Below are 16,975 nucleotides of genomic sequence, written 5' to 3'. Positions count from 1 at the left end.
ACTGCCCTCAAGTTAAAGCCTCTTTGAGAGTCCTGAGTTGATTTTTATATTTTTTTTTGTGAGTGTGTTAGGGTGATGTGATTACTTACATTCCATCAGGCTGCATTTGTCTGGGAGTGGAACCGCCATAGCCCAGTGGGGACATGTGTCTGGGGGTGGCACTGCTGTAACCCACTGGGGACATATAAGGCGGACAGGGCAAGACCTCTTTCACATCTGATGAGTCCTCATCCTCATCATCAATTATCGAATACATCTGGTCATGTGACATCATTCTTGTGTTGCCATGGTGATGGTGCTTAGAGACTAGACTCTGAAATTCATAAAACAAAGATGATCAATGTTGAATTATAGTAAGTTTCTAAGTCTTCTTGTTCATGATTCTATAGGAATCAAAACAAACTGGGCTATGTTTAATCATTTAGCTTTGAAACAAGTTTCTCATGATAGAACTTAACTCTTCAATGCATAATAAATTTCTATGCAATATAAAGGATAGCACCATTCTGAATATTTTAGGCTGGTAGGATTCTAGCAAATGCCGATGCAGTGGAGTGTCAACAAGCTTTTGGTACCATGGTAGAAATCAAATCATTAGTGTGGCAGCTAGTTAGAAATGTTTAGTCTCACTTTACTCTGTATGCGCCATGCTCAAGCCAGAAGTTCCTATAAAGTAAATTAGAAGAACAAGCAGCTTATCTTATCAAATACAGACGTTACTTCAAAAAGGAAGATGATTACGTCCTACGCGTGTTCCTTGGCCAATCCAATCACGCATGTTAATCAATTACTTGAATTCTGCCAAGTCATTGGTTTTCCTGGCTGACTCAGGCAACCAATTCCAGCTATAATACTTAGGAGTATAGCTGACACATAGATGTTGACAAAGAACTTGTTGCTCACCAGCTAACTGCTTTTACTAGAACTGATATGAAATTAGAAACTGACTTTAACCCACCAGGTGCTAAGCCGAGACCCTAGGTTCGGTGACCAGTACAATTTATATGTAATTGAACAACCACTTTTCTGGCAGAAACCTGTATGTTCAGAGTTGATTGCTACATTCTAGCCCAAACCTCCCACAGGACGGAAGGGGGTGGCGGAGAACAGGATTCGAACCCATGAACATCGAGATGACAGACAAGATGGCATACCAAACAGCCAGGCAAACAACGTTAAGATCCAGTGCTCTAGCTGGCGTACAGCGTCCTGTACAATAGAATATGAACTCCTCCACTCAAGAACAAAATAAAAACGGTTCAACCGTTAGCTCTCTGATTTATTTCCTGCTGACCAAGCAGTATTACATGCCTGACCAGCATGGCCAGTCCACCAACTCCACAGACCTGTCTCGGGAGACTTGAGATCTCCATAAACACGTCAATAAGGAGGTAAGGGGAGGGGAGAGGTTGAACCAATGTCTACCGCTAACACACAATGGTATCAGTTGAGAAAACAAAAAGTGGTGCCATTAAATCATCCAGTTAAATATCGTTGAAGGCTGGTCAGGTCAGCATTAGTGTATCCTGCTCTGTTGATTGCTCCCAGTACGTCTTTTGTTTACTAAAACAGCAATAACTGTTTACTCAACAGTTCGCTTTCTGTTTTTTTCCCGACCACCCAGACTAATACTGCTACGTTGATTAAAGTGCTGACTACAAAAAAAAATGTATTCAAATAATTGACAATCAAAAAAGTTTTTTTTTTTAGGTTAACGGAAAATGAATGTTTTAGCTCAACTGCAGTCACCTGGACAAAACAGGTGTTTCCGTATAAACAAACTTACAGACCTTGGGTCGAGTCTTATCATTAGAATCGTGAAGGCAAGCGGGAGATAGGGAGAGCACAATATGAACAGACAAGACAAAGATGCACATGTGTTTGTATGGAGGGGGGGGGGTACAGACACGCCTGGCCAATAGGTCACTTACGTAATGCTGGCTTGGCGAGTATACCAAAGTTGGTGAGGGGAGGGCGTTAGAATACTGTCTGAATCGCCTTTCTGTACACATTCAAGGTGGGTCAGGTTTACTCCTCGGCAGTGTGTTTGCACACAGAGAGAGAGAGAGACAAAGTGTTGTAATACCCTTACAAAGAGCTATAAACATAAGACTACATGCATGACAACCCAAGTTTCTACTAGCGTGGAGTGAATGTATGGCTGGACACACTAATGGACCAAAACTGATGTGATACTTCACCGCGTGCTTTAGGGCGTGGAGACAACAGACTTTTTTTTTTTTAACAATTCCTCTGTTCAGTTCGCAATTTCATCGGCACTCATGTAACCTGGACACGTATCTCGAAAACGATTTTCTTTAAAATTTGATAGTTTATGTATATCTTAGGGGAAATAATTATTAGTTATTTTGCCAAAAGGGAAAACTCTGGTTTGACTGTCCTAATGCCCGCATGTCTTCACTAAAGAGTGAACCAAATAACTAGACGTTCAGGAACACATCGTCTCCTAAGTCTGGATCTAAAGGCCTATTTTCAAACGAGAATCTGACTTTTAATGTTGTCATATTAAGAGCAAAGTAATCGCTCTTACACAAAGTCATCAGTTTCGTATAAGAGGAATTGCCTTTTTAAAAAAAAACTTTTTGTATATTATACTTGTACATATATAAATAAAGACATTCTCTCAGAAATGAAGATTACCTCCAAGAACAAACCTCCTGCATGACAGTTGGGGGGTGGGGGGGAGTGGAATGTCGACGGGCAGGAATCGAACTTGGAACCATCGTGACAGACAGTTCGAAATGCATAGCACAAGAGCGGGCAGCCAGCCAACTGTCATAAGATTTTCGTTTTTACTTAAACCGTACACTCTTGACCAGGTAACAACTTTGACCACACAAAAATGGTTGTGCTGTTTCACGTCTTGTTGGCCCACGCTGCAGTGTGTAGTTTCTTTCATTTTCAAACATAGATCTAGTAGGTCAAGTTTACTAGCACAAAAAGGAATAACACTTCTGTTTACACACCGTGCACAATGTGGGTCAAGTTCTCCACACCATAGTAAAAGCACCTGGTGGTTACACGCGGTATTTTCAAACTACACACCAGCACATCACTATACCACTGGGTTTAAACTGTGTCTGTGACTACGGTGCCGTCAAATAAGGTGCAGTCTGTCATTATGATTAATAGTGAAAAAAAAACAAAAAAAAAACATTGCAAGTTAAAAAAAAAAAAGTAGAAAAAATGACATAATGCGATAACAGTGGCTCTAGATATCTAGGTACTGAACACAATTGTCTGGCGCACACCCTGACTAGGATGTGTAGGGCAAATGGAAAACTTTTCCAGCCATTCTCAAACAGTTGAAGGCCATAATGCAAAACGTGTTAAATGTGCTTAGTGCTTGATTAGCAGTTTTATTTTAAGCCTATTGAAGAAAAAAACCTAACAACAATGGTGAACTAGATTTATAACCCCGATATGTAGCGGTTCGTCTAGCGCCCTTTAAACTCTGGAAACTTAGAATAAAAAAAAAAAATAAAAAAAAAACAACAACCTAAAAGCCAAGGCTAAACCCCGTTGAATGCTCACATCCCGTGCTGTAAACGATAACGAATTAATAGCAAACTAATTGGCTAACTTTACGGCTCTGGGTTCAGTGGACAATTTAGGACAAGAACGATTGGGGAGGGGGGCGGTCATTAGGTAACCTTTTTTAACATCAAAAAAAGAGGGGGGAGGGGCAAGAGTGGGACACATACGTTGCGTGCGTGTACTACTTTGAGATAATAAAAACGGCGGCCCCCCCCCCCACTTCATTTCCAACGAACAAACTATATATATATGTTAGCCCGTTGTTAAATATTTGCCAGAATGCCAACTATATATATAGTAGAGTAGCCCTTTCAGACTTGTGATGTATAGGACATTTGTTTCTATGGCCGAATGTCATGTAGACAACACTACGTCCAACCGCCTTTACTTTACCCAAATAGAGTTTAAGAGTTCGGTACATATTGGAGTTTGTTGACTCGGGGGCGTACTAAAGATTCAGAAATTCATAATCCCAGATTTCAGCGACATTCAGGCCCCCCACCATGCTCGGACAAGAAGTGCCAACCGATTTAAAATTAAAGAATATTTGTACCATGTGATCACGGTTTAAGCTGGACGCACTTTAGCATCGCTGACCATATCCAGACATCTACGTTCACTGGGCGGGGAGGGTGATCCCGAAGGACATTCATGATTTAAATAGCAACTTGGCAGCCCGTTGTTAAATATTTGCCAGAATGCCAACTAATGCACCTGGATAACCTTGACCGATATACCGGAGAGTATGATGTATAGATTACGTGGAGGTGTGAACAGTCAACTAGGAAACACTTTCAAAGGGGGTCAATAACAACAAAGAGGCGATGCACAGAGACCAAAGTGATGCCACTTTATAATCCTTGGGTCTACACAATTTTGTAGCTTGACAACTATTAGCATATTGACCACTTGAATGATTTTCTAATGGTGCTTGATGCACTGAAAAGTTGTCATATGCATGCATAGGGGACTGAGTGGTTAAGTGCTTGGTTTCCGAACAAGTGGTCCTTGGTTAGAATCTACGCGAAGACTGGGATTTTGAATTTCGAGATTTTTAAGGCGCCACTGAGTCTACAAACTCTAATGGATACCCGACTTTAGTTGGGGAAAGTAAAGGCACATGGTCGTTATGCTGGCCACATGACACCCAACGTTAACCATTGGCCATACAAACAGATCTGCCCCATAGATCGCAAGGTCTGAAAGGGAAACTTTTTTTTTTTAATGCATAAGTAAAAGATCGTGTTCCCTTGGAAATCAAAATCAACGGGAAAGATGAGTCACGTGTTAAGATCAATCAACCATATTGAGTATTTCTATGTGGGTTTTATAAGGCGTCATTTATAGTAATTAAAAAAGGCCAAGCACGCCCTCGTCCTGAAGTAGTGCATGTGATGCGGCCTAGCAAAGTCAACGCGTCACAGGAAGGAAGGGCTGATTCCAAAAACAAGGGGAAGTCAATCCATTCAACAGGAGGCTGGAACGACAGACAGACAGACACAGGAAATGTCAGCTTATCCACCCAAAGCGCCTCGACCGACATTCAAACGCACTTAATGCTTAGCGCAGTTAGGAGAAGGGCACTTCAAGGCATCTACTACTACGCAGACCCAATGTACTTCTAGGGACTAAGAACTACAAGTATCTAGGTAAATTTCTTTCAAATTGCTCACCAATTCAAAGTTGACCAATCGTAATGAACTCATGGCGACAGCAATGAGCACCTCGAGTCAAGACAATACTAGACATTGCGTTCCATTAAGTCATTGGCTTATACTCGGTCTCCACGTACCCGGACACTGTGCAATCAAAAGGCGATACAGACGGTGAAAGAGCAGTACTTTGTGACTGTCTTATTTACTCATGTCTGGACTTTTCAAATGACACAGTAGGCCCTTCGTGTACTTCATCTTAATTAGACATGAACACAAAATGCACGACGAAATTTGAAGATGCTTTTAAAGACATATACAGATAACAGTAATTAGTGGAATACCATTCCCGGGTACTGTCAAGGGGACACTACAATGACGTAACTCGCTTTAACGCAGCTAGATCCTGGCAGTGGCAGGAATGACTATTAACTTAAGACATTCATACTGGTTTCGATGACTTAAAGCAATATTTCTTATTCACGTTCTCTCTTGAAAATACTTCGAATTAAATGCTTAGCACTTTTATTTTGGATTCTGTTGATTGAAAAAAAGTGATCGTTCACTTCTAAAATAGTTTCTTTTCAATGAGGCACATTGTTACAATATCTTAATTTAATGCTTATATATTATTTTTACATGTATTTCTCTCAGTTGTCATTTAGAAATAATTGTATACTATCTAAGCCTCCACACCACACTATCCTGTCCGCGACATGGGTTAGAAATCCCCTTGTTAGACTGCTTTCAACTTCAGACCATGCAGTGAGATCGTAAGTTATGTCCCCAGCTGTCCCAGACTTTGTGTCACACCAGGGTTTTTTTGCCTACCAAGTGGAGTCTAGCTTTTGTGCTAACGGCCTTAATTATCGACGCTATTCAAGTCAGCCCACACACAAAAAAAGACCTTTAAATAATGTAATTAGTGGCTAGGAAATGACAGCCCAGCAGCCAGCGAGCACCATCTCAATGAACTGGAAAATGACATTCGAACTTGGAGGAAATGACGTAGTGGGTAAAGATTTTCTGGAGATATCCCTTACATCATACATTTTCTGTGCCCCCCCCCCTTTTTTTTTTACCCTGATCTACATCTATGTGCCAGATTTCTGAAACGAGTGGTGCGCTATTCTATTTTCAATGTAGAAAGTAAAACTTTGCAAAACACAGCATGCCCTTCTGGCATTTTTACGTCCACACTAATTCCTCCTTCAAATCTAGGAAGTTTATGACAGAAGACCAGAGATAATGATCACTTAGGTCTTACTGCCTCGTGCTACCATACAATCAACTTTCACACACACTTTACAAAACTACAAAAAAGCAAACAAATTGTACGTCAACTTTCAAAGTGTTAAAGAATACTGTCTCTGATGTTTTTTTATCTGACTGCACTGGCTAGACCACACAAGCAACTGTCAGCAATAAAGGACGTACGGTCAACATACTAATGACATTCTAAAGCAGACCAACGGTGTCACCCAGATAAAGAAACGTAGATGGCAAACAAAAGGGGAGAGCAGAATGAAGCTGTGAGACGTGGAGGATGCTAGAGCTACATTACTGACCAAAGTAGACACACAGAAGCTCAGAGAAATACAAGAGACAAATGTAACTAGACTGGTCCCAAGTACAGTGAGCTCAGCACGTGGCAGTAGCCCTTCACTTGGTCAGGCTCTTTCTAAACTAACCAACTAAGGAAGAGCTAGAGGAGAAAAACAAAACTATACAAACAAAGCGAAATTTGAGGTTCTATCAAATCTAACAATCAAGAGAAACTAAGTAAAAAACCGAGGCTCAAGATAAACTTAGCAAAAAAAAAAAAAAATGGCTTAAGATAAACGTAGCAAAAAAAAAAAAACAAGGCTTAAGATAAACTTAGCAAAAAAAACCGAGGTTCAAGATAAACTTAGCAAAAAAAAAAAACAAGGTTCAAGATAAACTTAGCAAAAACCAAGGCTCAAGCTAACCTTAGCAAAAACCGAGGTTCAAGATAAACTTAGCAAAAAAAAAAAAAAAAACAAGGCTTAAGATAACAACTTGGCTCAAGATAAACTTAACAAAAAGTGAAGTTCAACAAAACCCGCTATCTTGAAAACGTCAAGGTATATACTATGGAGAAAAAGTTAAGAATCAGTGAAATGCTCGTAAATAAGGAACTCGATAACAGCAATTTCAACTGTCCAGCCAGCCATTTCAGTGGACGTAGTCAAATTACTGTCAGGCTGGATAAATACATCATTTGAGCGTCATCCATTCCCAACATAAGACTGCTGCACAAGAGATAGTGGACACAACGGAATAGTTTATTTTCTTCCAATTTTCCCTTGTGTGTTCACCACGCATTGTCACAAGTCTTGTCACCGGCTCATGAACTGGGATTAGATTAGAAAGTCGCTAGGCAACAGCACACATGGAAGCATGCTCAGATGGATCTGACCTCCGATTGAATACATCCGGATTAAACAAAATTTGGGGTGGATGCTCAGATGGATTAGACACGACCCTGTGAAACAATTGTTAAAACTCAGCAGGCCTACCATTCACGCGCTGGCTGGGGTGGGGAGGGATTGTGTGAGAAACGGAGCACTTACAGCAAGGAGCAGATGTAACGAATAAAGAAAAACAAAACTCACGCCGAGTTATCCACCATGCTGCTGAGATCTGTCATGGTGACGACTTGTGAAAACCAACTAGATTTCTGCTCACCAAACACAAGTTAAGCAATGTTTTCATTTCCTTAAGGGACGAATAGAGATAACGTGTGCTCTCCACACCAAGTCAAGTAGTAAAGTTCCCCTTTCAGACCGTGTGGTCTATAGGACAGATAGGTCATTTGTTTATGTGGCCTTGTGTTTACGAGGGTGCCATGTGGCCAGCACAACGACCAACCGCCTTTACTTTTCCCCAACTAATGTCAGGTTCCTGCTCCCTTAATAACTATGCTGTTTGAAAAAAGAAACCCCAATCCCTTAGTTTATATTTCAAAGTTTAGAGCTCTACTGATATAAGAACAGTGATAGGAGAGCAAAAGGAAAATAAACATTACACTTTTTAAACACAGCTGGATACCGAAAGTTAAAAAAAATAAAAAAAAAAACAATACAATTTTTTAACGGTTAAATAAAAAAGGTAACAAAAAAAAAAAGCTTCCAAATATTATCGGAGAACTGGAATAACACTGATTACGTCATGACGTTCAAAATTAGAATTACATCATTGAAGTCTTCTTGTCTGTCTTGTAGTTGCTCTTGATCAACCGATACAAACGCAGTACTACTCAATAATAATAATCTTGGAGACGCATTGTCGCTGTACTTTTATTAGTCTAAATTCAATAGCGGTAAATTTTAAATAAACTTTGGTTTAAATTCATATATTTATATATATACGTCTGTACGTACGTATGTATGTACGTATGTATATGTGTGTGTGTGTACCTTTTTAAACACTCGGGATTAACCCGAGCCTCCCAACAGCACACGTTGTTCAGGTGTCCATCCGATACAGTCCAACGGAAATATGGGAGTCTTTAAAGACAGTGTTAGTCCAAGTCGAAACCTTCCATCTGTTACGGGACAGATGATGATGCGCTTATTGTTGGTTGAATTCAAAGCCGCCAGGGGGAAAAATTCTTTGTCTTCATATAATAACAATGATCCACGATATTTTCCATCAGACAAAAGACACCGTCGAATAGAGAGAGACATGTCCCATTTGTTTTCACAGATATCAAGTTTAGCTGCAATTTACTTTGATCTGGATCAGAACTTATTGTAGCAAACAATCACAATGATGTGTCCGGGAGTACTATCGACCAATTACAGCACTAAAAAAAAGGAATATAATTGCAAATATTCCCTTTCATTTCTAATTATGCTAGTACTAGACAAGTTTCAATGGCTTATTTTCAACTTCTACCAAAACAAAAAATGCCTCTTCAGATCAAATTTTGATGCCGATATTAATATACATGTACATTAGCTTAGTTATTAACTATGAACCTATGTCTTGACAATATAGTTTTAAAGGCGTACGTATATACCTCCCCCTTTTCTGGGTCCTCCATTAAAAAGAAAAAATTAAATACAAAAAATAATTTAAAAAAAAAGTGTATATATGAGAACGAGCTGTACATTTACAGCCATCAATATTTAAAGATTGATTTCCCCTAATTAATGACATAATTGTTTAACTTTTTGTTTGATTCACATTGAGTTAGGGACAAAGAATATGTGTGCAAAGTTTTAACGTGCTCTGAGAATGTGAAGTGGGAGAACTAACGTGGACACACTAGATCTAAAAAAGACTGTGTCCGAGAATGGAAAGTGGGAGAACCAACGTGGACACACTAGATCTAAAAAAGACTGTGCCCGAGAATGGGAAGTGGGAGAACCAACGTGGACACACTAGATCTAAAAAAGACTGTCCGAGAATGGGAAGTGGGAGAACTAACGTGGACACACTAGATCTAAAAAAGACTGTGCCCAAGAATGGGAAGTGGGAGAACTAACGTGGACACACTAGATCTAAAAAAGACTGTGTCCAAGAATGGGAAGTGGGAGAACTAACGTGGACACACTAGATCTAAAAAAGACTGTGTCCGAGAATGGGAAGTGTGAGAACTAACGTGGACACACTAGATCTAAAAAAGACTGTCCGAGAATGGGAAGTGGGAGAACTAACGTGGACACACTAGATCTAAAAAAGACTGTGTCCGAGAATGGGAAGTGGGAGAACTAACGTGGACACACGAGATCTAAAAAAGACTGTGCCCGAGAATGGGTGGGAAGTGGGAGAACTAACGTGGACACACTAGATCTAAAAAAAAGACTTGTGTCCGAGAAGACAAACGTCAACGAAGAACATAGTACCTCTATTTGATGACATGTAGCTCCAGGCAGAGACATTTATAGCTACATACATTATAAGAAGTCAAACAGCGATTTAGATAGAGATACCATAAGATATGTTTTGTTAAATAGGATAAAAACAACATTTTAAACCAGGCGAAATGTATGACTGTCGAGGTATAATCAGATTTACTTACTACATGACATGGGTTGGGGAGGGGGGGGGGACATGAGACATCAGTGGAGGTCAACCCACAAAAGTGGTGCTAAAGAAGTATGCCTTGACCGAGACGTCGGGTCCGCTACGATCACAATGCCTTAGCCAGTGCGTTGACATGCCGCTTAGTGTCTGTCAACAAACAGCCGACTGGTAATAACGATTTCACCTCAGGATTCGTCTATAGTCTACCTCACCGCCATCGAGCGAATGGCTTCATTCATGGTTTACTTTTACAATTGACATTTCAGTCCAGGGATTGAACTCCAGGGTAGAAACGAAACTACAAAGAAAGACACGTGGTTACGTTGTGACACAGCTTGTAGAGATAAATTCTTGGGTGCAAAGCCTGATCTGGGTAGGTCACAGAACAACGGAAAAGATTATGTTAAACACCGCCTGAACGTTGATCTGACCACACAACGCCCTTGCTTGAATTGCGCCAGAAACGTAACAAACTTAGCACTAGTTCATCTGCCTTAAGTTTATGTGAGATGAATTCTTTACTTTTTCAAGCGACCCATTCGCGGAAAAAAAAGAGCACTGATCCAATTCAGATTCAGTGTAATGACACAAACCAAAGTGGCGAGCATTTGTAAACCGTGAGGCTGACTGGTCATGGGATTTGCAATTACCATTCTGGACACAATAGTCTAGGGTTTGATCATGCTATGCATCTTCCTCCCCTCCAAGACAGTCTGGGGATATGTCTGGCCAGGAGATGGAATACATTTACAATCTTCTCAAGCGTTCCTAAAGACTTGTAGTACTGGAAAAAAGCATTTGGTGCATCTGATAGTTTGAGAAGCCTTCTAGAGTAAATTTAATTATTTTCTCTTCAAATTTAACCAGATCCGCTTTTTTTTTTGTTCAGGGGAAGGGTGAAGGAGGGAGTCTTCTTATAACTGTCTACAAGGACTACTCATTAATTAAATGGGATGAACTGCGCGCAGGGGTGTCTTTGCGAGGCCGCCATTATTATTTTATTTCTGTATTTCGTCAGCCACGGAGTAGGTCATGCTAGAGTTTATCTATCAGTGCGACTTTCTTGGGGTAAATGACGGTATGTTCATGGCCATTCTCAGGCGCCTACATTCAAGAAGCGGGACTTGTGTCGCTGGTTCAGATTTTCCGGAACATATGAGGTCTCATTCTGCAGTGTCCAAAATGGAGGCAGAAAATTATGTGCTGTTCATGCCCGAAGAGCTTGTAAGAATTGTTTCCCATGTACCGGGGTTAAGACTCAGACCAGTCAACAATTGGATTTTTCTGATAGAGGAATGGGTATTTAAAAAAAAAAAAAAAAAGCATTTAATCGCGTTGGATAAAAAGAAGATCACCTAGTATAGAGTCCGTAGTAAGCCTATCCGTCCTGTTGCCAACAGTTCATTTCAGACTCAGATGAAGGGTCCACTTCATGGATAACTTAGGCCTGATTCAGCAGCTCCTTCCAATCAATATTGCTTTCTTCCAAATTTGATTCCTGGCTGTCCAAATTTGATTCATGGTTGTAGTGGGCCTGTTCCCACATAGGAGACAATCTACTAGATTTCTCATTCATTTCTCAGTTTGGTAGATTTGACACCGAAAGAAAATAAATCCAACAGAAAGCGTTAATCAAGCACTTAGAAATACTTTCCGTCTCCGAGATCACTGAATAGAAGTCCCCATGTTCATAAATGTTATACCCTATAGAAATGGATTCCATTGTATGGCATTGTTAAACAGTTGTACACGCGCCAATGAGTTTCATTTTACGGCAATGTTAATAGGAGTAGAGTTTAACGCTCCCAGGCCAATATATAATGACAATATAGCTGTAATGCATTCCCTTGTTGGAATGAAAGAATACTATATGCAATACAATTAAAGCAGCGCTTAGCACTAACAAAACTACCTGAGTAAATTGGGGAAAAGGAAGGAAATTAGCCTCTTTTTGTACGACTGTATAATAACAGAAACTAAAATACGAGGCCCCTACTGAATTCGGTCAGGCCCCAATGTCAAGAGACGCATAGTCATCATTTATTATTCTAGCAATAAGGCTTGTCTTCGAGCCCGAAGATTAATGAGGAATGCAGTATTTTCCGTGGCTACGGAGCCCCAGCTGCGACCTACAAATTTTGTCACATCCAGCAAAGACATAACCATTTCCCGCCGGTTGTTGATTTAGATTTTCTTTTCGCCGTCTACATCTGTCGTCAGCAGTGGATTATCTTTTGGCCTCAAATGTGTATCCCGCGGACTTTTTAAGTGATCTCCAACTGTCTCGTTCCGAAGCCGCCTTCAGCTAGGTGCTCTCTTTTATATCAGTTAAAGCAACTTGGCACCTTAGCTGGTCTTTAAAGCGTTCTTTGGCGCACCTTTGTTACGGTTCTAATGGGCTACACGTATGAAGAAACCACCATGACCAGCACAATGACACTTTCCCAATGTCAGGACTAGTCCGGCATATGATGGCATTTACAGTGACCACTATTTCAAAACGCAAGTGATAGCAATGTTATAACAGACCCGTTCTTGGAATAAGTATCAAATATCACTGTAAAATATATATCTATATTTAGTTACCTAATCTTGAAACTGCTTATGGTTAGACTGACCTACACAAACATGGTCTGTTAGTATTAAAGTAGAGACTGACGTGTGAGAAGCGTGCTTCTACTCATCCACAATGAAGAAGCCCAGAAAAGTTGTAGAATTTCGTTCTAAATTAAAGATATACATGCATGGGATGACGACAAGTAAGATTTTAAACGCATACCATCGCAGTATAGGAACTACACGAGCACCTCTCATACATGGATCTAAAGCATAGGGCGCTGTACAATTAGTATGCAGACACTAGGTCTAACAGTCACATAAACAGTCATCGAGACTATAACTAAAGCTTCGGGTCAAATCATATATCTATGACCCATTCAATACGCTTTAGACTAGCCATTATATTGTAATACTAACCTTAGATATCTTTGAAGTACTAACTTTGTTGGCTCTCGCTGTAGTCATAGACTCAAGCCTCTAAAGGAGACAAAAAACGCGAACAATTTAAAGTGCCCCCAAAAGTCTTGAGAGCTTTGTGGCAAAGGCGAAATAGATCAAACAGAACCTATCCATGGCGCATGTAACAACTTACTGAGTGTACGCCACCACGATCCTAATGTACCCCCCACCCCAACATTCTCTTCAAAAAGTTGTGTAAACGAACATACCACAGCAGCAGGTGGAGAGAGCCAGAAGCTTAATCTGATAACCGTTGTTGGCTATCGTACACCCCTTCCTGATCCCCTCATTCACTCATACACAGACAGAACACCCCCACTCCTCTCCCCATTCATACATTAGACACCCCCCCCCCCAGAACGAGTGTATGAAAAGTTCCGCACTGCCACACACAGACAGGCAAACCCAGGGACTGGTCAGTACAGTGTGCGGAAACTGACACCGGCGTGTTACGATCAATGGCCAGTGTGCTAACAAATGGAACAGTCTTGTGTCCAGTTGTGAAGTGGCGCTGAGTGTACTTTGAAATAAAGCGCCAACTTATGTCAGCAGAAAGAGCGTTAAAAGCATTGAATAGAACGCTGAACAAAGTCAGGTTTTAAAACCATTTATTAGAACGTTGACTAAAGTAGTAGTGTTTTTTTTTTATTATTATAATTCTGGAGTTCTCTACAGTATCGCGACTTTTATAAAGCGCTGTGTATGTATCCTCAGACAGGCTCAGAGACGTTTTTACTTTAGCGGCCATTCGAATCAAACAAGTATGGCTAAATGTATACTCCAAAAGAATGACAATTAACATCTAAGTGATTGTTTTTTCATAATGGACTGAGTCTGTAAGATACAAAGCCCCTAACGGGACGAGAGAATAGTATACAAATGATCTCAATGCTACAAATAAGGAAAAACTTTTATTGCTGACCCACCCAGAGTGCAAAATATTGTATTAAAAGAAAGCCTTTTTATTGATACGTTTTTGTCACTTGTTTCTGATTGAGGTGATACTTTGACTCTAAGCCGACTTAAGCTCAGCAAAGGAAAGTCGACAAAGTTCCGATGTCTTCATAGAAAAGTTGACCAGAAGGCAACTTCTTGGAAATAGTTAAGACATTAACTGTTGATGTTCATGTAAAAGCTTGTATTTAAATGGACCATCGGGAAAGCGGGAACGCCGTGTTAAACATCAACAGAACATTTGTAAGAAAATTCTTGGCCGTCACTTTAAAAAGATACCGCTTTCAAAGATTTCGTTAGCAATAATTCTTGTGGCCCAAACATGTTGCTATGTTCAAATGTAATACTGACACCGCGTTCTCTGTGTCATGCGAAGGTTAGTGCCAAGCTGTACTGTTAACAGAGCGTGAACTAAGAAGGCCAAGACTACCCAAGTGTTGCTGACAGTCTAAATACCAAACTGGCAAACTTCTCAATAGACTGATGGCGTCGTTCAGTTTGATCAAACCACCGTTCACTTCTGAACAGATCTACTTTCCAGCGCAGACCGAAGGTTCACTTAGAAATAAGCTTTGCAGTTTGATATAGGCGACCTCGATCGTTAACGAAAGGTTTCATCGGTACACTCATTCTAAGGCTCTACTTGTCTGTGTGGAGGGAGAGGGGGGGGGGGCGAGGCAGTGTAAGCCAGCACCATCATAATATAGACATTCCACCCCCCCCCTCCTCTGCAGCATTGATCGACCAGCAATGGATGGAAAACAAAAGTCGACTGTGTTCTTAGTGATCCCCCCATCCCCAACAACCTCCCAACCACTTGTAGGAATATTGAATGCACTCGTTAAAAAAAAACGAGAAAAGAAGACAACGCATGCCCCTTCAAACTGCATCTGGAGGTCCGCCTGCTAACTGAACGCCACTCTATCACATACACACGCAGACATATGTACACCTAGCGCACTTCAAGGACTGCGTGGAAGGTGCAAGACATTAGCTAACTATTTCAATGGAGAACTGAAAACAATATGCCCAGGCAGGTAAACGCTGAACAAACAAAAAAGTCTAAGTGGAATAGAAAAATACCACGTTTTAGGCAAGAGCAAGGTCCAGATTGGGGCAACCCACATTAACAAGTCCAAGATAGCAATAAGCAGGTCTGAAGTAAATACGAGGCCAATAGTATGGCATCTCTCTATCACATCCAACAACACTTCCACTCAATATTGAAGCACATCTTCTAGTGAGTAATGACGAGGTTTATATGGCTGGATGGCTAATTCCGCTTGGTTATCTGTGAAGGGCGCTCGACTTTGAATACCGGCTCTAGCTGAGTTGTGATTGCTTAACGCCCAAAAGAAGGACGACCCCCCCCCTTTTTCTTTTTTCTTTTCTTGTTATGGAGTGTGTGTGTGCGTGTTTCTATAGTGACGGTGGGAAGAGCTTAGCTATTGGTTGTGAATGATGCAAGATATGTGGCATTGTCGTCAGCGGTCTTAGAACAGACGATTAAGAACGTGAGACTGAAAAGATGTATTATTGTAGTGAGTTAGAATGTGTTAAAATACCATTTTATATTATAATAGTCTACTATATTTATTGCATTTCATCACAAGATGATTTTGTCTATATTTTAATAAAAGAAATATTTAATATTGTCCACAAAAGAAGTAATTCGCGTTTTTTATTTTTAAGTTTTAAGATATAATACGCCTACAGCGGTTAAGTTGTCTATCAGCAAATATACCAAACAAGAATAAGAGATTGGACCGAAGAGGTATGAGCAAGAAAGCTGAGCTGTACACAAGTAATTTGAATTAAATAGCAGATGCGATCAAGCGAGCAAATGCCTCGTCCTAAACAAGAACAAGGCTTACATATGACAGATGTAATCAACATAGAAAAGATAATACTAAAGCTTTGTCAAAGTAACCACAAGGCCCGTACATAGAGGCCACGAACATGCCTACGGTGTCCAAGAACTAGCACTCTAAGTATATGATAATCACACTAACCATGTAAATATATAGATCTCTAATTAGTCTGAGAACTGTTCCACCAGTTGCCAAAACAAGAATGCGGGGGCATGGTTCAACTCTTGACGGGTGTCCGATAATTACAAAACGAGTCCGCCCACAAGACAATGCAATAAAGAAACAGAGAGTGTGTATCTAATAGCTGTTGATCGATGGGAAGACTAGTGGACACACGAAACGGGAGTATTTTTTACTCTATTCTACAGCTTAGTCTGCATATAATCTAATAATATCCAATGGCGTAAGGTAATGATACTGACATACAAACACAAACACCAGAGCGACCACACTTGTAAAGAAATACCATAAAACAGTACGAATACAGTTCTGTTCGATATTAAATGACTTTCCTGGTCCAGCCGACCAGATTCCTCTTTTTTTTTTAAATGGCGAATAAAGCCAGTGGGGAGGAGGGGGGTCACGTTTCATCTTCTGCCAGCGCGCAGTCGCTAGCGTCATTCTGACCCTATTCAAGTGTCGCCATTCATGGGGGATAGGAGTGACAGACGGAACGAAAAACTGAATGAGATAAAAGACATGGAAAGAGAGGCACAGTCTACATACTGCAAAGATTTACAACATTTAAATAAGTCGTTGTCTTTTTAAACGGAGTGGAGGAAAGAACAGAATAGAATTAAGGCATTAAATAGTAATAAAATGAAATCATCATAATAATAATCAAAGGTTTTTTTCCCCCAGAAAGAA

General features: G+C 40.4%; 1 protein-coding gene across 3 annotated transcripts in view; it reads right to left on the bottom strand.

Annotated features, from left to right (window-relative positions):
• LOC106067317 (uncharacterized) overlaps nucleotides 1–16,975 on the bottom strand; it is a 44,330-nt gene that overhangs the window by 20,340 nt on the left and 7,015 nt on the right. For 2 of the 3 annotated variants that reach the window (XM_013226486.2, XM_013226487.2), the window contains exon 2: nucleotides 90–313. In XM_013226486.2, coding sequence (XP_013081940.2) covers nucleotides 90–274 — 185 coding nt within the window. In that variant the 5' untranslated portion in view covers nucleotides 275–313. Of the gene's footprint in view, nucleotides 1–89; nucleotides 314–13,241; nucleotides 13,616–16,975 lie in introns of those variants that run through there. The other variant, XM_056037870.1, reaches the window with a different exon arrangement.

The sequence above is a fragment of the Biomphalaria glabrata genome, chromosome 8 (genome assembly GCF_947242115.1).
Source record: "Biomphalaria glabrata chromosome 8, xgBioGlab47.1, whole genome shotgun sequence".
NCBI lineage: Eukaryota > Metazoa > Mollusca > Gastropoda > Planorbidae > Biomphalaria > Biomphalaria glabrata.
Note: the sequence above shows the minus strand (reverse complement) of the source record. Positions and strands in the feature narration are given on the sequence as shown.